The sequence below is a fragment of the Neopsephotus bourkii genome, unplaced genomic scaffold, assembly GCF_033783945.1.
Source record: "Neopsephotus bourkii isolate Nb327-2 ecotype Australia unplaced genomic scaffold, CSIRO-AGI_Nbou_v1 NB_1615, whole genome shotgun sequence".
Lineage (NCBI taxonomy): Eukaryota > Metazoa > Chordata > Aves > Psittaciformes > Psittacidae > Neopsephotus > Neopsephotus bourkii.
The window spans coordinates 1,315,876-1,343,407 of record NW_026902090.1 but is presented as its reverse complement, the minus strand read 5'-3'; the positions used below and the strand labels follow the sequence as shown (position 1 = coordinate 1,343,407).

General features: G+C 44.8%; 1 protein-coding gene and 1 long non-coding RNA gene across 6 annotated transcripts in view; one reads left to right on the top strand and one right to left on the bottom strand.

Moving 5' to 3' along the window:
• The window catches only part of FBXW4 (F-box and WD repeat domain containing 4), a 62,535-nt gene extending 37,018 nt beyond the window's left edge, over nucleotides 1–25,517 (bottom strand). Inside the window, exons 1-7 of one of the 5 annotated variants that reach the window (XM_061372505.1) lie at nucleotides 25,125–25,262; nucleotides 22,328–22,384; nucleotides 19,446–19,605; nucleotides 12,358–12,453; nucleotides 9,413–9,598; nucleotides 8,096–8,228; nucleotides 5,474–5,568 (exon numbers count right to left, since the gene is read on the bottom strand). In XM_061372505.1, the coding sequence (XP_061228489.1) occupies nucleotides 5,474–5,568; nucleotides 8,096–8,228; nucleotides 9,413–9,598; nucleotides 12,358–12,453; nucleotides 19,446–19,462 (527 nt within the window). In that variant the 5' untranslated portion in view covers nucleotides 19,463–19,605; nucleotides 22,328–22,384; nucleotides 25,125–25,262. Of the gene's footprint in view, nucleotides 1–5,473; nucleotides 5,569–8,095; nucleotides 8,229–9,412; nucleotides 9,599–12,357; nucleotides 12,454–19,445; nucleotides 19,606–22,327; nucleotides 22,385–25,124 lie in introns of all 5 variants that reach the window. The other 4 variants (XM_061372506.1, XR_009728327.1, XM_061372504.1 and 1 more) reach the window with 4 other exon arrangements.
• On the top strand, nucleotides 25,120–26,917 carry LOC133222643 (uncharacterized). Its single transcript, XR_009728328.1, has 2 exons — nucleotides 25,120–25,258; nucleotides 26,139–26,917. It is a non-coding gene; the product is annotated as an uncharacterized LOC133222643 (long non-coding RNA).
• Nucleotides 26,918–27,532: the final 615 nt, after the last annotated feature.

The following is a 27,532-nucleotide window of genomic DNA, read 5'->3' as shown; positions in this document are numbered from 1 at the left end:
CCAATTCAGTCACAGCTAACATATACATTAAAGTATTGGCCAAAAGTGACAAAAAGGGAGCAAGTCATCAGTCATGTGGACTTCAGAGGGCAATGAAAAAAAACTCAAGTGCAGAAAGGTAAGCTGCGGTTTCTCAACCTACAGAAATGTTTACACATGTATTTGTTTCTAGATGACTGGGAAGAGACACATGTGTTCATGTGTTCACCCATGTGATGAAGACCAGAGTCATCATCATGATATTAAAGAATATAAACCAAGTCTTCTTCCTCCCAACATCAAGGGAACAGTCAGGGCACACGGATAAGACACAGGTGTCATTTTAGCTCCAGAGGGGAGAAACTGATACTCATTTCCTGCTCTTCAGCTTTGGGGTGAAAGAGCACCAAGTCAGTTATGACTACTGCATATACCTAGAAACCCGCATCGAGATCACTCCCCGAGGTCAGCAAGAAATGGTAGTTAATGCCACCACTAACTCTGCAAGTCCACCCTGGGATCTCACAGTTGAGCAGGTTCTTCCTGCCCCTGCTTAAGAAACAGCTGCAGGTCAGAGTCCCCTCTCAATTATTCAAACCAACCAGGCTCTACAGGGATCCCTAAGGACAACAGAGCTATTGCTGCCCGATATTTTGCTGGCAATGCACAAACCAGAATAAACCCCAGTTACTTGTCCTAACTCCTAGCAGACTCAGAGAGGTTAACTGCACAAAGCTAGGTCACAACAGAGCATCACTACAGCCAACAGCTCATCTTGATATGCAGTAGGGGATATCTGCTGATAAAAGTGGAGCAGGAAATGGGGGGGGGGGGCAACATTACCAAACATTTTAACTGCTACACATTAGCGCTTCAATTATAGTTAAAACCACTGCAAAGTTTCTCTGACTCAAGTGGGTTGTTTTGCTCTAATGCAATCTGCAAGATCAGATTGTTTCACTTTCACAAAAAGTTTCCAGATAACCATTAAAAAGAAGCCCTCAGAATTAATCATTTTGATTGTCCCCAGTGGAAGAGGCCCATTCAGTCAAGGTGCCTGTCAGTAACTCTTCTCTTCCTTCCTTTCCCCAGCAAGTTTTGGGTATGTTTTACAATTTGTCTGAGGTTGTCCACAGGGGCAGAGGTCTCCCCGGATATTACTTCCCCATAATATTCCATGGGAGAAGCAATTATGTTAACAGAGATACAAATTAGCATGTTAAAACGGGAGTCAGGTCTCAACTACAATGCTGCATAAGCAGAAGAGAGAGAGCAAGCCTGGCTTTTTAAATTCAACTGCTCACAGACCTACTCATTTTCCTTTACATTAAACATTCAATACAGATAGCTATTGTCTTTGGTACAAGCTTTCCTCCTCTCTGGACTAAAACTGCACTTCACCAAAGCAACGTTCGCAAGAGGTCACTGCAGTAAACCAATGATGCATTTGGAAAAGGAGAGACACACCCAACTTACACACCCAAAGCATCTCTCTGCCACAGCTGGGCACATCATGGTTGCCTTATGTTGCCCCACATTGCACCAAAGGTTTCCTAGCTCTTTATCTATACTTGCACATTGAAAACCATTTTTGTGCCTCTGTCATCTCTTTTATTGGTTTAAAACCTGATACACTTTGAGTACAACATGGGAAGACCAGCTCTCATGATAAGTATTTTTAAATCTACATAGCAAGTGTCTGTGGACAGACTGAGGAGCAGAAGCCATCTTGGACTTGAATACTTATTTTAATCCAACACCAAATAATTTCTGAATCCAAGATTACTAATTTAACATCAAGGTCCACTTTTTCCTTCCCTGTCGAGTTTAAAAGCTTCTCAATCATTAGGGAAAAAAAAAAAACAACAACTTGCAATTATTTTTCCCCTAAATATAGGAACATTTCAGTAGCACAACACATATCATAAGCCTTATGGTTCTGCAGCCATAAATGCCGCCAGTTGGACCTCATTCTCTCCATAAACCTATCTCTCAAATTAAACAACGTACAGTGGTAACTTCTCTTCCCTGGCTACTGCCACCTCAAGGAATCACAAAGCATGAAGGTGCCACTACTCCAAAAGAAACCCCTGGTTTTGCCTCACTTTGCACATTTGAATAGGTCCACTGCACTCAGGCTTGTCCTGGTCCCTGAGCACACATAAGTCACTGCAGTAAGCACCAGTAAATGAAAGTTTAACATCTGCATGACGCAGGGCTCAGAATGCAAGTAACTTAGGGGGAAGGGGATTACAAGCAGCTAAGAAACATGGTTTAGGGTATACGGCCTTTCTGTAAGCACAGCAAAGGAGGAAGACAGCTATGGAGACCAATTAAACCAGAACAAGTTGAAACACCCTTATTTTAAGTATCCTATATGATCGCAGACTCTCCTCTAGTCCCTGATGTGACAAGCAATGTTGGACCTGCTGGCCCAAGTACATCAACCAGCACAGCTACGCATAAGATCTGTTGAAAACCCAGAAGAAACACAACACCCACCCTATCTCCACTACCCTGCAGGGTGCTGTTAAGAGATCCCCAAAGCAATGACGCTCCAGTAACATACATGAATGTCAAGGCACTTCCATGGCTGAAAAGATTATACAAAAGGCTAAGGGCAGTTCTCCCTTCCACAGTAAAAGGAGAAGATCCAGTACTATCCTTTTACTGCCTTTTACTCTACTTAATCTCCCTTATGGGTATCATTCAGCTTGCAGACCCTCCAAGCATCCAGCCCGCCAATCAGTACATCAAGAACAAAGCAGCCTCCTCTTTAGCTCAGCATATCTGTAAGAGTATCTCTGTAGTTAACACAGGGAAACTGTGGACAAATCAAAGCAGAATATCCAAGAAAGATGCCAAAAGCCAGAGGAGCGGCATATTAAGACCACAAGTCTCTGAAGTTTAGCTTGGGTGTGCAGATGCCTTCCATTAGAATAGCAACCAGCAGAGCAGGACTACAGCAGAAAACCCATCAGTCAGGTGCACATGGGATACTTTCTAAGACAGCCTCACACAGGGGAAGGTATCACTGAAAAGCAAGTTTTGGTCTACAACCCTGACTACTCTAGAAAGTCTTAGTGGCAAACCTCCAGGTCAGGAAGCCGCAGCCTCTCCAAAGCACTTTTGAATAGCTAGAACTAAAGGAGCCCTCCCTGCTCCTGCCCTACCACACACAACTGCTTTGGGCTATTCTTGAGCAATACATGTCCACAGTGGTGGGTCCTCAGCAACACTGGGCCACAATACTTAAGTGGTTGGAGCTTGATTCTGTAGCAGTTTGACATCATCAGAACTATCTGTTCATATGGAGGAGCTCTCACTTTATACCAGCGCAAGTGAGAAGGGAGAACTGGGAGGACACATCAGATGTTTAGGAGGAAGTGGAGGTTATAGGCCATGTTCAGCCTCACTGAGGAACAAATGCATCCAAGCTCAGGCAAGAAGGATGGGGACTGCAAGGGAGGAAAAGCTTCACACAAGTGCATAGGGAAAGCATATGGATGATATATGGGCTCATGCAAGTAAAACAGAAACCACAAGAGCTCCCCAAAGCAGACCTTGCTAGAAACCAGATATTATCTTTTTGATACTCACCCTCATTAGACAGCAAGCAATAAAACCTATTAGTGAAAAATTCATCTCCCCTGCCCCTTGCCCTGGCCCTCCCCCACCACATGCCCTCCTGCTCTGATCCTCTCTCTCTTCTGGGATGGCTGCGATTTGTTCTGAGCAGCGACAGGTTTATAGGTTAGCCGACACCTTCTCTCTGTGGAATTTTAATTAACTTCTCCCAGCATCCATACGTGAAGGAGCAGGGCTCCCATTATACGAGGTCAGCAGCGTGTTTCAGGCCCTGCTATATCAGCCGTCAAATTGAAGAATTAATGACGTGGCTAATTGGCTCTAATTCTCCACCCACCCTGTCCCCCCCTGCCAAAACACAGAGGGATGGGGGGGGACAGTGGGGCGGGCTAACAGGGGAGGCTGGTACAGTCCACAGTCTCATAAGAGAACAGGAGTGAACAATTTAAGCCCACTTGTCCATGGGGTAGCTGTTCTACCACCTCCCATTTATCACTCTGCAGGGAGGAAAAGGGGGGTGGGGAGACTGTGGGTAAATATTGTGACAGAGAGTGTGCACAAGCGTGCACACCAGGGAGAGGAACACTGTCCTGACAAGAGGCCACCTCAGTAGGTCATCACTTAGGAGCAGGAAGCAGCATGCCACTGGGCTTTAACCAGCCACGGTGTTAAAGCCAGACCCTGTCTGCTAGAAAAGGGGCCCTTGCAGCACAGAAGACAGCAAAGGGCTTCTAACAACTTGCAGCAGCATTAATGCACATGGCACTTCTTCAAAACCACTATCTCAATCACAGCAATGGGACAAGGGAATGGCAAAATCATAGCAGGTCTCAAGGGTCATTTCCCTGATAACGCCATTAGCTTTGTACCACTAAGTTTCTGCTGACTGCAAAACAAGCCTGGAAGTCTAATGAGGACAGCAGTTGTGGGAAGTACTTTGGCTTTGCACAAGTCTAAAAATCATCAGTTGCAGACAGCACATGGGCAGAAACAGCAACTCTTCTTCCCCTCTTCCTTGAGGAAGGATGAGGGAGAATCTCTGTTGCATGTAGAAGAGCAGCTTAACCATGAACTGAAGAGACAGATTATTGCTGGTCAGTGTAAGATTTTAATAGTGAGAGTTTAAGTTTCTCAGATTTTCACTTCAAGAATGGGAGCACTTTGAAAAACACCGTAGAAGACACTAGTGTAGGTACAAATTTTTGGACAAATGATTTGTGGACAAATCAAAGCAGAATATCCAAGAAAGATGCCAGAAGCCAGAGGAGCTGCATTGTAAGAGCACAAGTCTCTGAAGTTTAGCTTGGGTGTACAGACACCTTCCATTAGAGCAGCAACCAGCAGAGCCTCCCATGCTGAAGTTGTAGTTGCAGCATTACGCCCATACTAGAAGCATAGGGCTACAGGCAATAGAGGCTGGAACATTTCATGCCTGAATTCCACCTTAATCTTTCCCAGTTCCACATGCTCAAAGAAAACCAAGCCCTAACCATCGCACACAGCTCCCAAGTGGGGACCCTTATGGTTGGCATCTCTTCTGTCAGAGAACAGAAACACTAGTTGGCATCTTTTTAGCACAGAAAACCTCAAGAGGATCTGATCCATTCATTCTAATTAGCGAGTCAGAGAGGTTGCTCTGCAAATAAGAACAAACACATATCACCTAAGACAGTATCAGGAACTTAGGGCCATTTTGACAGCCTCTTTATAAGGGGATCACTCCACTGTTATGGGGAACAAAGACCACATGCTCCTCCCACTGCAGGCAGAAGCACCTGATCAGCCTCCGCCCAAATCAAGTCCCAGGAAACACCACACTGGTGCCTTGGAGAGATGTGTGGACACAGCCTATCCAAATCCTTTACTTCTCTCTGTTGGAAATTGGGAATAAAGAGATCTCAGTTACCTTAACAATGGGCTGATAGCAATGGACCAGACTCGATCCTCTGTCTGCACTGTATGTAGACACTGCCCAACTCTGCCCGCGGACAGGGACCAAACCTAAAGAAAGAGATGCATGTTATGCCACATCACCCAGAAGGTGCAGATGTTAGGACGCACACTTAATATTGTGCTGGAAGAGCTGCCAAAACTGCTACTCTCACCTTCCCTCAGATGCTCTCCCTAGTTCCCATGGCTCTGAGGAGCAGAGCCTTCAATTACTTGCAGAAAAAAAGCACTTAAAAGTCACACACATTCAGCTTACGAGTATGACCTTCCATCCCACTGGTAACAGAGCGAGCACCCCTATCACCACATGCTCTCTAGGGCAGCACTCACCACAGCAACTTATCATCTTCTGTGTTAAATAAACAAGAAGTGGGATTAGTTTAAATCGCTGCTGTTCAATTGAACAGTGTGGGAAGATTTTGTACCAGCCCTGAAAAATCTCCATTCATATTATCTATAAAATTAATCATTCACTATCGTGTAAAATAGGTTTTCTATAAACCCACTCCCTTTCGACCAAGTTTCTTATGTGTACCTCAGGCTATTTTCAGACTCCCCTTGCCACTGACAATGTGAGAGTGTCTTCCCTCCCCCATGAGTGCATACATGCACTCCATCCCCTTCCATCAGTTGACCACACACCTTTTTGTTTCTAAGTCCTAATAAACAGCCCCAGATTCTTGCTGGGACCTCTGCTTGTGGCCCTCATTTTCTCCACCTTGCCTTTATTCTTGGCCCACAGGGCTGGAGACCCCCAGTTCTCTGTAACCCACCCCCAATGTTTTACTTCAAGACTTCAAAGCTGGGAGTGCCCTATTTGTTTGTTTGTTGATAATGCCCAGGATTGCAGGCTATTCTTGTCAGCGGGGAATTTAGCACCTAGTGTCAGCAAAAGCAGCAGAAAAGCTTAACTCTTTTAAGGCATCCCTATCTCCTACAGGTTAAAAATATTGCTCAGAGCACACTATCTGGTGCCTATCACACAGGAATGTACATTAGCAGCTCTTCAGGGCTTAGTCCTAATCAACACTCAGCAGAGCCCTCAATAGCTTAGACACTTAGAGCCCCTTTAAAAGGCTGGTAGGGATTCCCTTCCACCCTCCAAGAGTTTCATTCACGCAAACAAGGCAGCCTACAAAAGAGATGATAAAAAATAAGAAGTGAACATCCCTAGAGCCTATGCTGTGGTGAGCACTGGGTGGGCAAGATCTCACACTAGCTCTAAGCAAAACAGCCTTAAATTCCCCTCTGGCCTTCAGGAATTTCTTCTCAAGGTCGGGGAGGTCTGTCCTCTGGCTGCCAGGGAAGCAGCAAGGCACTCTCTCAGCAAAGAGGCTCCACACAGAACATAGAGAAGCAGACTTGCTTAAGTGTGAGACAAAGCAGCATCAAGGCCTTGCTCCCAAAAGACAAGCAGCATCCCCAGCAGTGCACTTTGCATCTGAACACTGCTCCGCTTGCGAGTGATTTTACCCAGGAGTACACCCATACAGCGGGAAAAACAAGAATAGATAGGGTCATGCTGCTCAGCAGCCCATCAGAGAGTTGCCTGCTACCACACTTACAAATCTTTAAAAGAGACATTTAAGTCTTTCTTTGCCTCACCTTCCCCTTTTGCAAAACAGGAATAACAGGAATTCCTCCATTAATAGTCTACAGTATGTACCAGGGACCAAGAGTATCTATCAGCCTAGCCTGAGCAACAGCCAAAGCTTCCAACATACAGCAACCACTTCCAACAATGACACAAGTGGTTGTGAAGATGTTACACCATGCAAGCAGAACATGGGCAAGGCACATACGTGCAGTTTCCTAAACTAGTAAAACAGAACTGGTTACAGCTCAGAAGAAAAACTCCCCAGGTCCATGTAGGAATAGAGCACTCCCAACCAGATCCAGAAGGACAAAATTCAGCAAGGTCCTGACTCAAAAATAAATAGTCAAAAATTGTGTGATAGGATTAGTGATGCCAGCTGGAAGAGAAAAATGGGAGCTAACAGTAGTCATAGTCTAACTTCACTCCTGATTTGCAAACCAAGAATGACTAAAAAAAAACCAAACACAAACCCAAACAATAAAAAACCCCAAAGCACTAATAATAATAAAACCCACCACAAACCACAAATAAATAAACCACAACCCCACAGATTTGGAAAAGACATCATGCTATCCCTTAAAGAGACTGAATATACAATAGAGAACATGTGAGGCAGAACTGCATCACAAAGAAAGGACGTGCTTGAGATAAATACAACAAATTTCAGACTACCTGCATGGATCTCCACTGTAGTGTTAGACAGATGTACAGCAAAAGAAGCAAAACATCAGCTGCTGCCTTCAGCACCTCCTAGTTTAAACCAGCAGCTGATGTCATGAAGTGACAAATCTCTTTCTTAAAAGCTTGGCACAGTAAGCATCTTTTCAGAGACCTGAGCCTACAGCAAGATGCCCTGCACTCCTCCTGCAGACACACAACAGGGCTCACAACAGTTCTGCTGACACTTAAACATTCATGGCACAAGACCTTTGAAGTCACCTCTGCAGCAGCACCTGCAGCTGCTGGAACATCACTGCTCACCTTCGCTGTTCTGTCCCGGGAGCCGCTGACAATGAGGCCACCTTGGAAGTCCACACAGTTCACCTCCTGTTCATGTGCAGAAAACTTGAGGCTGTAGGAGGCATGGATCTTGTGAAGGACAATATTTCCATCTCTGAAAAACAAATCCCCAGGCAGGGAGTCTGTATCAGCTGCACCTCCCTTGAACATACACCTTCCATTAGTGCTTAGGAGAACCACAAAAAGACCAGGACTGATCTCTCATGGGAGCTGAAATTCATGTAGCATTATTAACCCTCCACTCCTCACACTTCACCTGTTCTCTTACAATCTCACATCTGGCCAGTCAAAGGCTGATCTGCTACACATGAAAATTTTCCTGGCTCTCCACCCTTCACTTGGTGTTAAGCTGCAGAAACTAGCAGAGCAGCCATTCCTCCTCCTACTGCTTTGAGCTTGCCAGAATCCTGGCTGGATGCTCAATGACTGGAGTAAGGGAAAAAGTGAGAGGTCATTCTCACCCGTGTCTAAGCCTCAGCTTTTCATTCATTTCAGAGCAGCCATGCAAGGTATTGTGCTTTGAATTAGCTAGAAAGGTATTTAGACTTTTTTTTCAACCAATACAGTTACTGGAATTTTAAATGCATGTGTTTGTTTTCACCTGAATTTTGGGCTACAGTTCACAGGGGAGAGTCTCAAGATGTCCAGGGCAGACAGCCATGCCTGCATCTCTCAATTCTGTGCTTAAGTGCCATATATATTGATAGCTAAAACTTCATAAATAACGGTTCTGTTCTGTTATTTGCTGTAACCAAAAAAGGCTAGTCAAATGCAAAATTAATTGGAGAAGTATGTGTGTGCTGGAATACTTGGCAGTCTTCCCCCTCTCCACAATTATACCAGTACTTCTAATAAACATACACTTGTGTCTAGAATGCTTTATGCACAACTGCAGTCCCAGTTAACCAGCAATTGTGAATAACAGAACACCGTTGGGCTATCCTGACTCTAACAGGGACAGAAATTAAAACTGCACATCAGTTGGGATTGTCTGATCAGTCAATCCTCATTCAACAATCCTGTGGATATATACACAAGTTCAAAAGAGAAAAGGACACTTGATAAGGTCAACAACACAAGACTCTGCTCCTCTACTGCTGTAGTAGAAACTTTTTCAGGGCAGAACCAAATCATGAGAGGAAGCAGCAGCAGTTGAACACAGCCAAGTATGAGGACACTGTGTAGCAAGATTGACTTCTCTGCTCTGGGCTGGAGTTACACAAAGCCTTTCCAACTTCACTGCCACACTCCTTGGGCTTCTTCTTTCACCCAACTTACCCCCCTCCACTGACGATGTGAGAGTTGACAAGAACAAAGCGACATACGTCCTCCTGGTGGCCAGAGAAGATAGCTTGAGGGTGATGCTGCAAACCTGTACCATCGGGACAGAGCCTGTAGGCCTGGATGTTCTCTGCTTGAGACAGGTACAGGTACTCGCCATCCAGCTCTATCCAGGGCATCAAACTGCAAACAGACAGCAGGTTGGGAAGAAAGCTAAGAAGCTACTAGGAGAAAAATTAACTCTATCCGTGCTTAAACCAGGACAAGGGGTACAGGAGCAGGCAGAAGACAACAAAACAACTTCATAAATAAGACACAAAAAGGAAATAGAAGATTGCATATGTAAACATATCAACAAAAGCAAATGCCCGTCATGAAAACCGGGGAGTTGGTGCTGCTGCTCACATGCAAAGGCAGGGCTTAATATAGAAGCACAGCTAACAAGTGAGGCTTCTCCAGAAACATACAAAGCAGATCACATTGCTGGCATTTTTCTAACCAAGAGCTGAAGTAAAGGAAGCATGGAATCTCTGAAAGAGAAGATGGCCAAGAGTCTACTGAGTTCAGATAGGAAATACTTAAGGCTTCCTGACCCCTCTTCACAAGCCCTGTACTTTTTAAGAAATGATGCTATCAGGCATTTGTGAGCTATGCTGAGCATTTCTAACAGAGCCTTCGATATGAGGCTCCTGATGCAGTCAGTCAGTCTTGATCCTGCCCATTACTTACTGATGCTCAGCAGAGACCACAAAGCTCCCAGTATTTCACATGTATCTGAGCAGGTCACATCAAATAACACACATCTTCCTAGAAGCAGAAAGTCTTTCACCTCTTTCATTCACTGTATGCTGATATGTAAAGCAGCAGGGTAAGCAAAGTATTTTTCTACATTCACACCTCTTCCACCTCTCAAACAAAAGCAACTGCAGAGCAATCTCTTAATTTCTGTTGTCTGTCTTTCAGAAGAGCACATACACCCTTTCTGTCCCATGCTATCTATGGGACACTGGCAGGTTCCTACAAACAGGTGCCATGCTAAGGGCAGTGGACTGCTAAAGGAGCTGTTCCAAAGTATTCTGAAGATTGAAATTACAAGGAGAAAAAATGCTTCACTTCCTAGGAGACTGAGAAGGAGACACTCCAGCAATGTCTGAATCATGTCTGTCATCACAAGTTTTGTTTATTTATTCTTGAAACAAAATTAAAATACAGAAAACAAAACAGGCTACACTGCACATTTGGGCAGACAGCACTTTGTTCTTAAGCACAAGAGAATCAGCAAATATGCCTTCTGCATCTGGCCTTGCCATATCCAGAGAGACAAGGGCTTCTGTCCTATTGGGCATGGATGTGTAAGATTGTCTCCACTCTGCAGACATTGCCGAGTGCACCAATAACCCATGCAAACTTTGAGCAAAATCAGAGCCTTTCCACAGAGCAGCCTTCCAATTTTCAAACTATTCAGGAACAAACTGTTTTGAAAGCAGGGAAGCTTCTCAAAAAACTGCATCCCTCTTTTTTGCAGATCATTTATTCTCAGAGGTCACAATTTTCTTTGTCAGCAGAGCCATTACACATAGCCACTTCACATAACATCACAATTTAGAACCAGAAACAAGCAAGAGGGACAAGATTACTTATCAAATAGAAGGCTCCTGCTCGCCTGCATTTACCTCCAATAACAGGCTTTTAGTCACATAAAGCAGTTGAACATAGGCTATAATGTTCATCTGGGACTTGATCATATGCATGGAAAAAGTAAGAGGCATCTCTGGAGCAGAAGCTTTGGTTTAAGGCAAGCTTTGATTTCCTTTTCCTTCCTCCACTCCTACGCAGTCCTCTAAAAGCAAGTGAATATCCAGCTTACTTAGGCTACAGCCAGTTTCTGTGGCTGTCCTCCTGCTGCAGTTTAGCTTTTTACCTTTTTCTATGGCTTTTTCATAAGGAGAAGCAACAAATTTGAAGCAGGACAAATGAAAATTAGAGGATGCCATTCGGATGGTGGCCTCATTAAATCAGTCCTTGCTTTTTCACTTGGGAAGCTGGTTTAGTAATGATCTCTAACATCCACAGAGCCTGTCTTCACAGATGGTTGCAAGCACTTCAAAGGCAGGTATACAACCTGCACCAAAACCCATTCTGCTCATTACAGTTGTTCCCAGGACTTTAGACAAGCAGTGGCACATTATCCTCCACTTCAATCTACATAGCACAAAAAGCATGAAAAGCTCAGTAGAAGGTCCCTGTTCTTCAGCAGCTAACAAACCATAGTCTTTCTCATTTTATCTACTGTCTGATGATGTGAAGGCTGAAAATGTAGATGTGCTGTGCAGACAAGGGACCGACCTTATGCTTTGCTTTGAAAGCTGAGCACACCTTTGCAAGAAAGAATTTAACAACAATCTCCTCTCACTAATGTCAAATATCCTTTTTTTTTTAGTGAAGGAGGAAGCATAAGGTAAAAGAACAGCAATTAGCATTTCAGATTTGTACAGCCAAATGAGGGGCCATGATAAAGCACAGCAGACAAAGCAAGTATTTTGAGGGGACACAAGTTCACATTTGGGATCAAGGTATGCTCATTGTGAGAGCAGGACAGAAAATTGCCCATGGTATACAGCAACAGGAACAGGAACAGCTTAAAGCCTGTAGCAAAGATTGCTAAATACAGCTGGAACTGCACAGATCAGAATAATGACAAATTGAAGCTCTTAGTAAGAAAGTCACTCTCAATTCTCTGAGTGAATCTCTAGGGCAAGACAGAAATTCCTTTTACCCCACATCCAGATAGTCAGCAACACCCAAAACAGGCCAGCAACATCACTTGTGATCCACAAGGTCTTACAAGGAGCAGGAAACATCTCATTTCAGGGCACAGACAAAAACCCAAGACCTGGCAGCAGCTGACACAGAGCAAAGCAGAAGACAAAGGAGCCACTTGCTTGCATTTCCATTTCAGGACTGTCTCCCTCCGGCACCGTCCATGCCTCCAGTTCTGAGATACTTTCACCCTTTCCTTCACTGGAATGCCAGGCGCTCTGCAGACAGAAGAAGAGAGATGAGATTAACAACTGGGACTGACGTTGTATGAACAACAAATACACTCAAGCTGGTCACAGGTTCCACAAATGATGAGCAGGCAAACACTGGTGGTGCCTGAGCCACACTAGAATAAGCACACTCCTACGAGTTGACAAGAAGGGAAAACTGAGCAGGGTGGGTGCTTTTCAGCATGGAAAGCCATCAGTGATGATCATTAGTGTACAAGCCTTAAATCTGATCAAGACCTATCTAGTACACCGAATGCAACACAGGTTGAGACAAAACGTAATCAAAGCAAGATGACATGGAAAGAAACTACCAGAACAACCAGAGAAAAAGGACATCACTTTTCTAATAGAAACTAAATTAAACCAGTTAACATACGGACACTACCACACAAGAACAGATGGAGGAAACACTAGTCAGAACACTGAAACTAGAAGCCAGGAGAGTGTGTCTAGACAGAAGACCAGTAAAGAAACTGCTCCAGACCCTGACCTGCCTGACAATCACATAGCAAGAATTAGAAATCACGATATATGTTCAAACTAAAAATAAAATTCATTCATCTGTATAACCAACCACCTGATGCACACATGCACCAAGACAGACTTTCTTTTGCAGCAGCTCACCAAAGGATAGAGAATTCCACCACATTGCTGGAAAATTCTCTACTCACAGTCAGACAAACTTATGAACTGTAGTCTCTCTTTTAATAAGAGTTGCTGGGATACAAATCAAAGTTATTGGGATAAGCTGGGAAAAGCCAAGACCAGCACAGCTCAAGAGGTGACAAAAGGTAGGTACCACTGAGACCTGGGACCAAGGTCTCAGAGTCTACATAAACATACTCAGTTCAAGCAGCTGCTCAACATCTGTCTTGCCTTCACGATCCAGGGTGGATTAAAGAGAGAGGGAGGGAGGGAGGGAGGGAAAAGACAGCATTAACTCCCATCTTTCTCATATCATGAACTTACTTATTCAGTATCTTTGGTGGAGCTGCTTAGGTAGGAAAGCTCAGAAAAGCACAAAAAGAAACTCTTGAAGTTATACTTTGTAACTAGGGGTTGTGAACCACTGACTAGATTATAAAAGTTTATCCCCCATTCATTTCTCAAGATCCAATGTTCTCAGATTTATAGGGACGAAGGGAAGATCCTTGAGAGATGGGTATCGGTGACTGATCAGAACAAGTTCCCTTCCCCCATCCCTACTATGCCCTCAACGCACTTCCCAAAAGTGGGATTTTGGGACACTCTGTCATTTTTAAAACAAGATTACCTCTCTGTAAATAAACATCTCCTGTGGCTGTTAATGGGTGTAAGAATCTCTAACCTGGCCCTGGGGTCTGGCCAGGTTCCATTTTCCCAGCCTTCCTTCCATAGCCTCAGGCTCCTTTTTTTCTGCTCACCCGTCCCTCCCCTTTTCTATGCTTTCCGGCACTTAGTCCCCATTATAATTTGACTGCCTTCCTGAGCATGTGACCCATTTTAAACAAAAGCAGCAACCACACATAAAAAAGCTTCTTGTCCCCTAGAAAGCTTTGTGACACAAGTTTACAACCAGTAGAGCCACACCAAATAAAACTGGATTTAGGAAGCTACGAGGTCTTTATTTCTGCTAACCCTTTCTAACAAACAATAAACAAACCCATAGAGTTAACCTAGGCTGCAGGAAGAGGAATTCCTATTTTTAAAGGTAGCACTTCAAGGAGCTAATGTGACCAGATGAGGAGGTCTCAGATGAGGAACCCACAGCACTGAAATGTCAGGTCAGGTCCAGCAGCCTCCTCTCCTCATCACTTATTACTCTCCCAGACAGAGCTCAGGCTCTCCGCCCATATCCAAGTCCATTCATTATTCCAAAAGGCTTCTCCTCCCCACACTCAACCCTCAGTGAAGTTCTCCCCATGGACAGTCACCAGCTTGCACAGTGATGGAAAACACACTCATGCCACAACCCCCTCCTAACCCATACTGGCCCATCCAGACATCCTGAGCTCAAGGCACAAACCCTACTAAGCCTAGATGTAATTTCCAAGGCTAAAAGAAGGGTGAATCTATGGTCAAAAAAAGCAGCCTCCATAGAATCATAGAATAGGTAGGGTTGGAAAGGACCTTAAGATCATCAGGTTCCAACCCCCCTGTCATGGGCAGGGACACTTCACACTAAACCATATCACTCATCTTACGCTGCTGGTCATTTTTCTAATTGGGGGGCAGGTCTTGATCCTCCCGCTGCTGAAAGAGGAATTCAGAAGAGAGTCACACAGTGGCTTGGCCCAGAGTATCAGTTCACTACTGCGGTTACTCCTGTAACAGACACCTCTTCCTTTCATATCCATCAAAAGTTCCTGACTGGAAAGGGCGAGGGTTGGGTGGGGAGAACTATAGCTGACTGCTAACCATAAGAGGTTGTGGACCTCTTGGATCAAGTCCAGAGGAGGTCATGAAGAACATAATGAGCTGCAGCATCTCTGCTACAAGGACAGGCTGAGAGAGTTGGGCTTTCTCAGCTTGGAGAAGAGAAGCTCTGTAGAGACCTTAGAGCAGTTTTCCAGTGCCTAACGGGGGCCTACAAGAAATCTGGAGAGGGACTTTCTACAAGGACATGTAGTGACAGCACAAGGAGGAATGGTTCTAAACTGGAAGAGGGTCGTTTTAGATCAGGTATTTGGAAGAAATTCTTTACTGTGAGGGTGGTGAGGCACTGGCACAGGGTGCCCAGAGAAGCTGGGGCTGCCCCATCCCTAGCAGTGTTCAAGGTCAGGCTGGATGGGGCTTGGAGCAACCTTGTTTTGTTGAAGGTGTCCCTGCCCTTCAACCTCAGCGGGTTGGAACTAGGCGATCTCTAAGGTCCCTTCCAACCCAAACCATTCTATGACCTATATGAGGGAAGGCTGGTGGGCTTTTGGAGGATTATTTGCTTGTTTTGTCTTTTTGTTTGTTTTACTGTTAATAAGATACATTATTCATCCAGCCTGCCTCTGCCATATTGCAATTCTGGATCCAGCTAATTTAAACGTCTTAGAAACACCCATCCTTTTATTTCTCAGACATTTTATTTATTCACAATAGAGGCAATAAAGGGGACAGAACAAACAGAGGCCATGAGAAAGGGAATGTAGAAATTGGACTGATGCATCCTTCCCCTTTACTAATATCAGGGCAGCAGAGGCTGAATTGCAATGATTTTCACATTTCTGTCAGAGACATTTGATCCCCTATAGCAGAAGAGAAGTTAAATCAAGCCCAGTGATGGAATCAAGTGCCAAGATATAATCTGATTTGTTTCCTTAACAGCATCTCCCAGAGCAACTCCCAGAATACATCAACAAGGTGAACATCACTGGAATGCACCCGAGCAGCTCTCAAATCTTACAGTTAAAAACTGCATCACCATATAAACTTAATCATTTGATAAAAAATACCCTTTTCTCCCCTGCAAAGACTGTTTTGCTTCAATCATGATCAATACATTTTCTATACATGTAAATCTTTAAGAATTGTTCCATGATGACCTGAGATAATCAGCAGACATCACACATCTGCACTAAGTGGTTGACATAATTAAGTACCTCTCACTTCAGCAACTGGATTAAACATCCAAAGAGTCAGGAGATAAAGCTACCTTATGAACACAAATGCTTTGTACAATCCTGTGGAGGGACCACTACCCACCAGTCAATTAATATCTTGACCTTTCTTACAATGCAATCCAGCAAAATACAAAGCCACACGCTTAAAATTCAGTACATGCTTAAGTACACTGAAATCAAGATCTTGGCATTCATGTTCACAGAGAAGCCATCCAACAGTGAACTTCAAGACTACTGAAGGCTGACTCACTGAGGAAGGACTGCTATTTTACCAGGATCTACAGAGTCCTGCATCAGAGGGCAACTGAAGTACAGCCCAACATCCTAGAAAGACGTCAAGAAACAAAGGATGAAGAAAACAGCAAACACTGAATGTGAAAACTCAATGAAATTCAAGCAAAATCCACTATCCATCCTATTTCAGAAGTCATGGCAGTCTTGTGAAGTTCCCACTGACTGGAAAAGGGAAATATAATCCCCATTTCTAAAAAGGGGAAAAAGGAGGACCCAGGTAACTACAGGCCGGTCAGTTTCACCTCAGTGAACAGCATGATCATAGAACGGATCCTCCTGGAAACGATGCTAAGTACAGGAAAAATAAGGAGGTAGTTGGTGACAGCCAATGTGACTTCACTAAGGACAATCATGACTGACAAACTTGGTGGCCCTCTACAATGGGGTTACAGAGCTGATGGGTAAGGGAAGAGTGACAGACATCATCTATCTGAACTCAGAGCATTTGACACTGTCCCACATGACATCTTTGTTTCTAAATTGGAGAGACATGGATTTGATGGATGGACCACTTGGTAGATAAGGAATTGGCTCAATGGTCAAAGAGTTGTGGTTAACAGCTTGATGTCCAAGTGGAGACTGGTGATGAGTGGTGTTCCCCAGGAGTCAGTATTGGGACCAGCAATGTTCAACATCTTTGTTAGTGACATGGACAGCAGGATTGAGTGCACCCTCAGCAAGTTTGTCAATGACACTGAGCTGTGTCATGCAGTTGACACATTGGATGGTACAGATGCAATTCAGAGGGCTCTTGACAGGCTTGAGAGGTAGGCCCATGCAAACCTCATGAAGTTCAACAAGGCCAAGTGCAAGATCTTGCACATGGATCAGGACAATCCCAGACACAACTACAGACTAGGCAGAGAAAGGACTGAGAGCAGACCTGAGGAGAAAGACTTGGGAGTGTTGGTTGATGAGGAGCTCAACATGACCCGTCAATGTACACCTACAGCCCAGAAAGCCAAGCATATACCGGGCTGCATCAAAATGAGTGTGACCAGCAGGTGAAGAGAGGTTATTCTTCCCCTCTACTTATCTTTCATGAGACCCCACCTGGAATAATGCATCCCACCCTGGGGCCCCAACATAAAAAGGGCATGGACCTGTTGAAGCAAGTCCAGAGGAGGGCAGCGAAGACTATAAAAGAGCTGGAGTACCTCTCCTATGAAAACAGGCTAACAGAGTTGGGCTTGTTCAGACAGGAGAAGAGAAGGCTCCAGGGAGCAGCTTTGCAGTACATAAAAGAAACCTACAAGAAGGTCGGTGAGGACTTCTTACAAAGGCAGGTAGTGATAGCACAAGGAGGATGGTTCTAAACTGAAAGAGGGTAGATTTAGATCTGATATTAGGAAGAAATCCATTACTGTGAGGGTGGTGAGGCAGTGGAACAGGTTGCCTGGATAAGCTGTGCCTGCCCCATCCCCAGCACTGTTCAAGGCCAGGCTGGACATGGCTTTGAGCAACCTGGTCTAGTGGAAGGTGCCCCTGCCCATGGTACCACAGCTGGAACTAGAAGATCTTTAAGATCCCTTCCAACTCAAACCATTCTATGAGTCTACAAAAATGTTCTTAAAGCCTATCAGAGCAAGGCTATCTTTGTTGCTAGCTAATTAACCCCAAAAGCATTCTACCAGGACCCCAAATCACGCAGTGCAATACATGACCTGAGATAATGAATGTTTCCAACTGCAGACACTCCTGATGGAAGCTCCTTTACAAAGACTTCGCTACATTAAGAGAAGCTGAACATTTCTTTCAGCCTGAGAGAGTGTTCCAGGATAAAAGCCATCCCAAGCAACCCATCATAAAGGATTTTTCATTTCCCCCTTCCTACCTCACCCCACCCTACAAGAAAAGTTAAAAGTATTTTGCTCAAATTATGATTTCCTCTCTTTCTTGGCAGAGTTACTAAAAGAAATGTAATATTCCTTCTGGAGCCCACTTCCCAGCTGCTGAAGTGAGAGACTGGGACTATCCCCCCACAGCACCACTGACCCAGGTGACCTCAGCCACCATGGCAGTTGTTGGCCTGGGCCCCAGAAGAAAGCAGTGAAAGAATCACTCAGCCAGAGACTAAGCACATCTCATCCTAAAGCTTCACTTCCAATAGCTTTTGCCTTCACTGATTCCCTCCCAACCCAAACTCCTTCACCACCAGAAATGCTATTTCTGCAACAGCAAGAGCTTCTGTGCTTTACTACATACTAGGGAGATTTCTACTAGCCATCTACAATTTCAGCATGTGCCAAAACAATGCTGCCTGCAACAACACGTACCATGTTACAGAAGATAACACCAACATGTCATACTGTGTATTTTCCCAGCTGCATGGGGCATCCTAACCCATCAAAGTCCTTCACGTTTTGCTGCATTTTAAGTGCTGAAGAGCTCATCTGGAAATGCAAATCTGCAGAGACCTGCTGAGACCGAATCTCTTCTGTGGACAAAATCTGCTGTGTGCATAAAAGCTGTCACCAGTCTGCCTCAGGCCTGACTGGAAAGGTCATAGAGAGGAACAAACAGGTCACAGTAGCTAAGCCCCAGTTTCAACCTTGGCCCTGTGGCAGGGATGGCTAACACAGGGACCAACTGCACTTATTTGTGTAATGGGAACACACCTGTTGAGTGGCAGGGTCTCAGTGCAGTTACAAGTCACAGGCCACCAACAGACAGCCAAGAGGGAAAAGCTATTTCTGTCAGGAGCTCCTGTTGCTGTCCTCAACAAGTCAGCCAGCTTTCAAAACGGCTCTTCCACGACAAAAATTCCACCTGAATTCCTTTAGCACGTGACCCATACTTAGCTTACTGCCAGGTTCAGTCTGCCTCCTGTGCTCCCCTCCTTCCTAGTTGATGCGGGTTCTAGCAACTCTGCAGACTTGTCTTGCTGTTTCTTGCCTCCTCTAGTGCGTCTATGCTCAGTTAGATGTCACCAGTCTGTGCAGATTTACCTCTACACCTCAAGCTCTGGTGAACAATTCAGCTGCATGAAGAAGCCAAAAACTCTAATCAGAATCACAGATGCAGAAAAAATTCTGTACATGCAGACATACACGCCTTCACATATCCTTCCCAAAAAAACATCATCACCAGGCTTACCCAGACCATTCTGCCATCAAACGCCTTCTCCCTTACAAGTGGTTTTGATGGGATCATGGCTGGAAACTCCAGGCAGGGTTTGGCCTCTAACAGGAACTTATGTAGGCTTTCTGGAGATGAAATCTGGGCTGCTTCCAAAAAGGCATGGCCCTGGGAAGACCTGAGGAAATCTGCAGCTGCTCAATGGTTGTCACATATACTCTCATTTGAAAGAGCAGACTGTCAGGGTAGTACTTGGGTAGAATGAAATAATCCATAGCTAGCTCACTTATACATGTTACAGGGATAATAGCAGCAAGCACAACACACATTTTTTAAGCCCTGAACTAGTTAAAAGTTCTTCCTCCACTTCAAACTTGTGAAGATTCTAAGGGAAAGGTAGGCAGGCCTGAAGAAACTCCTACAAAAAAATTCACATTCCCAGAACAAGAAGCAGTTTCAATACTGTGGAGCTGTCCTGGCAGATCTGACCTGCCCAGAACTAACAGCTGAAGACAGAATAGGAACAAATGTTATGGGAGTTTCTAAAAACCACTGACTTTTCCAGCACAAAGCAATAGCTGTGTGCCCTCTTCCAGGATTTTGCCATTATTGCAATATCCTCCCCAGAGTATTCCCCTTAGCATCATCTGCACCAGTTCATTGCCTACTCCATTTCTGATGAAGTAATGAAACCTTGGTAAAACAAGTTTTAAAAGATGAAGGAAACTGAAGCAGCTTTACAGGCATTCACACTCCCTCCCCCGCCAGCACTGGAGGCAGAGGTCTCTTGTGATTGCTGCAGTTTGCATTAGGATTTGACTTGCATAGATTGGCCATTTCCTGCTCCTGCAGGTGTATATATTTTTCCAAGATCTGGAGAAAACACAGCTTTTATTAACTCACAGAATTGCTTGCACAAGTTCTTAAATACTCAAAGATGATAAATTCGTAAGTTAATGAATCTGTTTCTCTGAACTGGAAAATATACTATGTTCCTAGTGGACAAGGCAGGACAGGAGACAGAGAGAGAAGACATCCAGTGGAACATTTCTGTATTTTGACAACAGCTATTAATAAATTACAAAGAACACACTGCCAGTCTATTTAGGCTGCAACTTTTAAGTTGCCCTCTAAAATTCCTTTGTAACTAAGGGGAAATGAGTTTAGGCCAGCTGCAACTTTATTTCTTTCTTCCATGCTTTAAATAAAGAACCACCTTGCAATGAGCTCTTTGCCTCTCCGATTTCTTCAGTCCAAGGTGGTCCAGCAGGCAGGCACTGCATGAAGACTTAAAGCACCCTCTGCTATTCCTGGCTCTGACACTGACCTGCTGCACAGAGGGCAGCTTGGTTGACATCTCTCTGCCTCTTTTTCCCCTCCCAACCCTTGTTTACCCTGGCTATTTAGGCAGCAAGTAGAGACTGCTCTTGCTGGGCCTGTACAACAGCTGGCAAAACAGACACAGGCTACCAGACACAACTGTAATATCACTATACTCACCAAAAACCCCAAAGCCTTTGTGCTACCGCTCAGCTGCAGTTTAGCTGCAGAAGGCATTTTTAAGCCTTAACTTTTCTGTGATATGCTGCCATGCATTTTTGGAACAAGAAAGCTCCTTTCACCTTATGTCACAAAGACGGGGCTCAACTCTTGCTTCAGCTGTTCTTACAACCAAGTGAAGCAAAAAGTATTCAGCATAGGGACTATCTTTTTACTATCCCCATGACAAGGTCTTGTTGCAGCACAGGAATTAAGTTAAATTAACAATACATTAAATAAACATGACCATACAGAAAAAGTGGCAGCCTGACATACAGAGACCTGTAGGACAAGTGCCAAGAACCACATCCATCTAAACCCACTCTATACTTCTATAATAGTGACACAGCATCCTATTAAGCATTTACTTATTGCTGATTCAAAGAAGAAACGGCACATTTTTAACTCTAAGAATGTGCTTTAAGAACCCTTCCAAGTCAGGCTCTGCTGTCCCTAACATACAGTAATTCACACTCACGTGAACCTAGTGATCCCCCCGACAAAGGAATGAAGCATACAGAAACATTGATCAAATTCTATTTCCTTCCTCTTCTGCAAGTGCACAGTTAAATCAATACCTTAAATACTTAACTTTGCTTACATCTGCAGCTCCCTGTTAGCTGAATCTACCAGAAAGGGCAAATATGAAAGACTGCCAATGTTGTGAATATGTTTTTTTCAGCATAACAGCCAGTGTCTGGGATTAAGTCCACATCTTCCTTTGACAACATTAGCAACTCCATTTAAAATTATTTAAACCTGTGTCCTGAGACTACTAAACTGGCAATATTTAAAGGTACATAGTCAGGATGAGAAATAGGTAATTTTAAAAACCAAAATCAAACCATTTCAGGTATACTACAATTTCTCTTTTCCACGCTGCTCACAGGGGTTTGCAAACACTAATAAGTTTTCCACACTATTTCAGCATAAAAAGTTTTATAAGCAAGTTGACTGTGCAAACAGTTGTTTCACATAAAAGCTAAAGCCTGTTCCCTCCCATCTTCTCATTACAATTATCTGAAGATACACCTAACAGAAGCAACATTTTAAAGGAATGGTGTCATTTTCAAGTTAATCACCCTTTAAAAAAATGGAGAAGTGGGGGTGGGGGGATAAGTTTCACAGCTATCTTACACTCCAGGCTCAAATTTATCTCTATTTACAAAGCATTAGCAGATGGCTTATCAGAAGCCATTTAACAGCAGAAATGATCAAACTATTCTGAGATGGGGTTTTTTTTTTGTTTTAAACAGTGAATACTCCCTAGACCAGTTTTTAACTTCTGCCAGCCTCCCAGGGACCATCAGTTAAAGATCTAATGTTAGAACCATGCATGCTACTTCATTAAGTACATTTACCATAAACGGTTCCAGCCGTTGCTTTCTCAACTGCGGACAGTATTGCACAAAAACCTCCTAAAAGGAAAAAACAGTGTTCACCTCATGCAACGTTATCCAGAATATGCAATAGAAGCTTCAGCTCTTGAGCAAGTCAAAGCCAAGCTTGACAAACTCAAGATTTATGCCGTATCACTAAGAAAGCACAGTTATCAAGAAGGTCCAGCTATCCATCATCTTCATCACCATTCTGTTTACCCAGAGATATTTTAGCTTACATACCTACTCAGCTCAAATCTAACCTTCAGTGAGCAATCTCACAAGTTCCTACTTAGAATTACTATGAAGAAAACACACATGCCCAGAAGCTTACTTCAATCTCTCCCCAACCTGTATTTGCTAGTCAAATAAAACATAGCCTCCCTCTACAAATCTTACTCCCTCAGTTACAAGAGCAGCAATCTTGAGGACTGCTCTTTATCTTGGAGAGATGCATGAGGCGCAAGTGGTATAGAAGAGACATGGCTATTTAAAACCTTCAAGCTGCCACAAAGACTAAATTCTTCTTCAGGTAAGCAGAAATTCTACAACAGTACCACAACTCAACACATGCACTCATGCTGGTTCTTCTGGAGATGTATAGCTATTCAGACCCCTAAGATACAGCAATATGCCTTTGTCTTTTATCTGTTGCCAGAACTGTCTACACTACTAGAGCAGAACTCCTGCAACTGCCCCCAGATACTGGAACTCCACACAGGGAACGCAAGTGCTTGACTTTCAGGCACTCTTCATAAGATCTAGCATGCCATTTCAAGGAACTGAAGATCATCTGAGCCTTCCAAGAAGTTAAAAGTAATTGAAGGATTCATCCTCCAGATATATAGCAAGGTTCCTGCATAACCAGCTTGTAATAGTACTCTGTGAGTTGCCCAGGACTGAACTCCCTAGGACCAGGGCAGTGCTGACCAATACTAAAAGCAGCATTCAGTACTAGAGTTGTTTAAAGAAAACTTGAAAATAGGACCCAGCACAAAAGCACATCCTAGAATTACTAAAAAAAACCCAACCCTGTTCATGGCAAACCTAACAGCATTGAAATCCCTGGGAGCTTATGATACTCAAGCAGCCTTCCCTTCACTTAAACCCTCTGACCTAGCAAACCTCTTCTGTAGCTGTTTATAGACCTGCATTCCTCTGCAGGGGGAAGTGGTGGTCCTTATACACGCTGCACCTGCTCTGCTGTACACCTGATCCCCTCCTGCAACTTAAGCAGCATAGTATCACCTTATTCTTAATGAAAAATACAGAACTTCATTTCCTCAGGAGACAAAATCATATATCACAGTAGACAGAGTCCAGTGCACAGCCATTCTGCAGCACTCATTCTTGCTGACTTCCAAGGAATCTGTTCTTAACTTTCAAGCTGTGAAGACTGAATTGGTTGAAGTCCTGGCCTGAAAACCCAACACAAGGATTTCCAGCACAACCAAAGTCCTGCTAGCAGAAGCCATAATTATTTCTCTAAAGTCTGTGCCATTAATGAGATAATAATATGACACAGCAAAATAGGGCTCAAAACCTGACATCCAATCTTTCAATTCATGTCAACATAGTATTTACGGAAACAATACTGAATCACTGGATGACAAATAAGACGCTTGGGCTAGCAGCTAAAGGGAAACCATAGGAAGGGATTCATACGTCCTTCAAACATAAACAACTTCTCGGTATCCTCTAAGTATCACGGAAAGCTCACATTGTGTGGCTGCCTCCAAGTGGCATTTCATAAACTGGAAATTTTGAGAAAGGAAAGCAATCTCTGGGTCTTTACCAACCACTGCCAAGGCTCAAGCCCCAAAACCGTTTCATCTAGAAAGATGCTGGTGTCACACACAGCAAAGCCAAGAGGGCTCACACATATTCTCAACCTGTGATGTGCTGTTGAACTGGGGAAAAAGCCAGTAACAACCTCTACCCACAAACCTTTAAAACCCAGAAGCCACAAAGAGCCTGAGAGTCTCCTCTACGACAGCCATCACCAGTTATACCTGCAAGCTGCTCCATGAACACAATCTAAGAAATGTGTGCCTGGGGCCCCCTACCACAAAGGCTCTTATGCCTAGTAACATACATAAGCCCACTCTAGAGCCTTTACCCAAAACACCAGTGCAGGCCTTGCTCCCTTGCAGCTTCCTCCCTGAGGTGTCTTCAACACCATGGCAGGGACCACCGCTCAGAAACAGGGAGGGCACATGGCCACACAGGAGTCACTCCAATAGCCCATGACAGCTCCCTCTATCTCCTCGTGTTCCCAACTGCCCCAGCTTGAAGCCCCTCACCCCTGCGTGTCGTGTTAGAAGTTTGAGAGACAGAGATGATCTAAAGAGGCCTCAGGCCCCAGTACTTGACGGGTCACTACCGCTGGGCTTGGTGCTGCAGGGGCCCAGAAAGCCCCCGCTATCCTCGCCCGCTTCCTTGCGGGAAGAAGCAGCACCTCCCCAGAACCCCCCCCCCTCCCCCCCAAGCCTCACACGGTCCCTTCCCCTCCCAGGGGCGGCCCCACAACGGCCCAGCACCACAGCCCCCTCCTTTGCCTTCGCCTCCCCTCTTAGCGCAGACTAACGACAGCGCAGCCGCGTTTCGAGAATAACTTCCCCTTCCCTCCGCCCCCTCACGGCGGTGGGGAGTCCCGCTTAACGACTACGCCAGGAGCGCAGAACGCCCCTTAGCAACCAACTAGGCCGCAAGATCCTCGGCGTTTCCCAGCCGCCGCGGCCGCCTCCCCCCGCCCTTCCGCCGGGAAGGCCGCGCTTACAGGTCGGTGCCGAGCTGGGTGAAGCCGGAGTTGAGGCAGCCACGGGCTATGCGCCTCCAGAGGAGATCGCGGCTACTGAGGAAGCGCAGGCGGCGGCAGACTTGGCCCAGGCGGCCCAAGGCCTGCGCGTCCAGGTAGGAGCAGATGAGGAGCAGCAGCTCCTCGGGTAAGGCCCAAAGCGGGGAGGAGAGGGAGGAGGCCCGGGATCCCCCCTCCGCCTGGGGGGATCGGGGGCTGCCCTTCCTCCCCATGGAGCAGCAGCTCCTGCCCCTCCTCCCCGGGAGCCGGAGCTGCTGCTGCCCGGGGGAGGCCAAGCCATGGACGGGGCAGCCGCTCCCCAGTCACATGGGGCAGGAGCCGCTGCTGTCACTCCCCCCCTCCGGGGGAGGAGACGGCTACCGGGGCGGGAGGGGGCACAGGGCTGCCGAGCCCACCCTCGTTAGAGAATTAATTCGTTAACGGGAGCCGCTGGGATTCTCCCTGCCCAGATGTCCTCCCCACAGCATCCGGCACTCGGGCCCGTATTCTTCCGTGTTGGGATTAGTAACATCGCCTGATCCACGTGTTCATTAGTAACGTGAATAATCGATGGTGAGTACGGTGATCGCAGGTAACCAGAGCATCTGCTCCACCACCTAGAGCGACCCTAGTAGACACTACACCCCTTCCTGCGAGGGGGAACTGCAAGGTGATTAATGCTCATTAATTATCCTTAAGCAGTCGGGAGTGCCTGTCACCCACAAAGTGACAGCAGGGGTCATCTGGTGCTGCACAGCAGTTTTCAACACTCCCAAATTCCTGCGCCACATATGCCTACGTAAGAGCAGGCCCTGCTACAGTGGACTTAAGGCTGTCGTTTCACAGGTACCTTTTGACGCAGTCAGTTCTGCTTTCCAGGGCTCCATGTGACAGGGTCTGAAAAGTGCTCTCACTTCACACATTTGGGTACATATATACAAGCACACCCTCCCAAAGAACAGTTCATAATAACTGAGTCATTGTTGCCATCCACAGGAGCCTGGAGTACTGACAACGCAGAAGGATTCTGGTCCAAAATGGCAAAGTAGCCCTCCACAGACAGTGGAACAGGAAAATATGAGACTAGTGTTGTGTTGTTCCTTCGTATAGTACTTTCCACTCTACAAAAGCTTGAAATGCTTGGGGAAATTTCTCCCTCAAAATTAAAAAATAGATAAATTATGAGTTCATCATTTTCTTAGAATACTTTCAACGTATCACTTACCCACCACAGTCTGCATCTGCTTTTGCACAGTGGAGCAGGAAAATAAATCTCAGTATATAATGAGGTTACCATAGCATACAGGCCCTTAGACAGTACTTGCATCCTTTCCAGAAGGTCATCTTGTCTGTGTAATCTCAAGCACTCAAATATTCATAAAAATCACCAACTCGGGAAGCTTCATGTTTGAGAGATTCAAAACTGCTGGCTGAGGAGCTGTAGTCCATTTACAGCAAGTTTCAATACACCCTGGAAGCCAGGGAAGTTCCAGAAGGCAGCAAATGCTCTATCAGCATTTGTGACGAGTGAATCAGGTGGCCCAAGTAATTAAAAATTTCTCAGCCTAAATTTGAGCTCAGGTGAAGTAACAGCACATCTGGTGCAGGACTTAAGTAGCCAACTGAAAGAGAGGTAATGCAACAAATTTTGCTTAACATGAGATTATGGAAACTTGGTATGAATGCAGTTTTAATATCTTTTTGATGACATTAAACTTAACTCTTTTGTAATAGACTTCAGCAATGTCTGAAACATTAAATTATTAAAATGTGAATGACTTCTCCATCTTCAATTGTTATTGTAAAGACAGATTTATTACCAAGTTGGCCTTTCTCTAGTAGAATCCCATAGAGACAGCTTATGGACCCTACACTAGCATTTAAAAATACACATATTTTTACTAGCAACCTGGAAAAAAAATCTGAAATCATTATTAGCAAAGCTTTGTAGGAGGCACAAAGCATGGGGCAAGAGGCAGAGGATGCTAGTGGCTGCATAACCCTATGTTAAGTTTAAGCATAATCAAATCATATGTATTTCAGTCAAGCCAAATGTAAAGGCTCACATCTAGGAACAAAGAATGTAGGTCACCCTGAAAGGATGTAACTCTATCCCACAAAGCTGCAATTCCGTAAAGACTTCATTAAGATGAATAATCAGCTGAACGTGAGCTCCTTCTGCAGTGCTGTGACCAAAGGGCTAGTGCTGTCCTGGGAAACAAACAAGAGCCAGGAGGTTCTTTCACCTCTGGTTTTGACTCTGTTATGACTGCTTTGGAAATAATTTGTCCAGCCAACATTTCAAGAAGGATGTTGAAAAACTAGAGGGGTTTCAAAGAAGAGTAGTAAGAATGATTACAGGACTGTCAAACATGTTTTATAGTGAGACC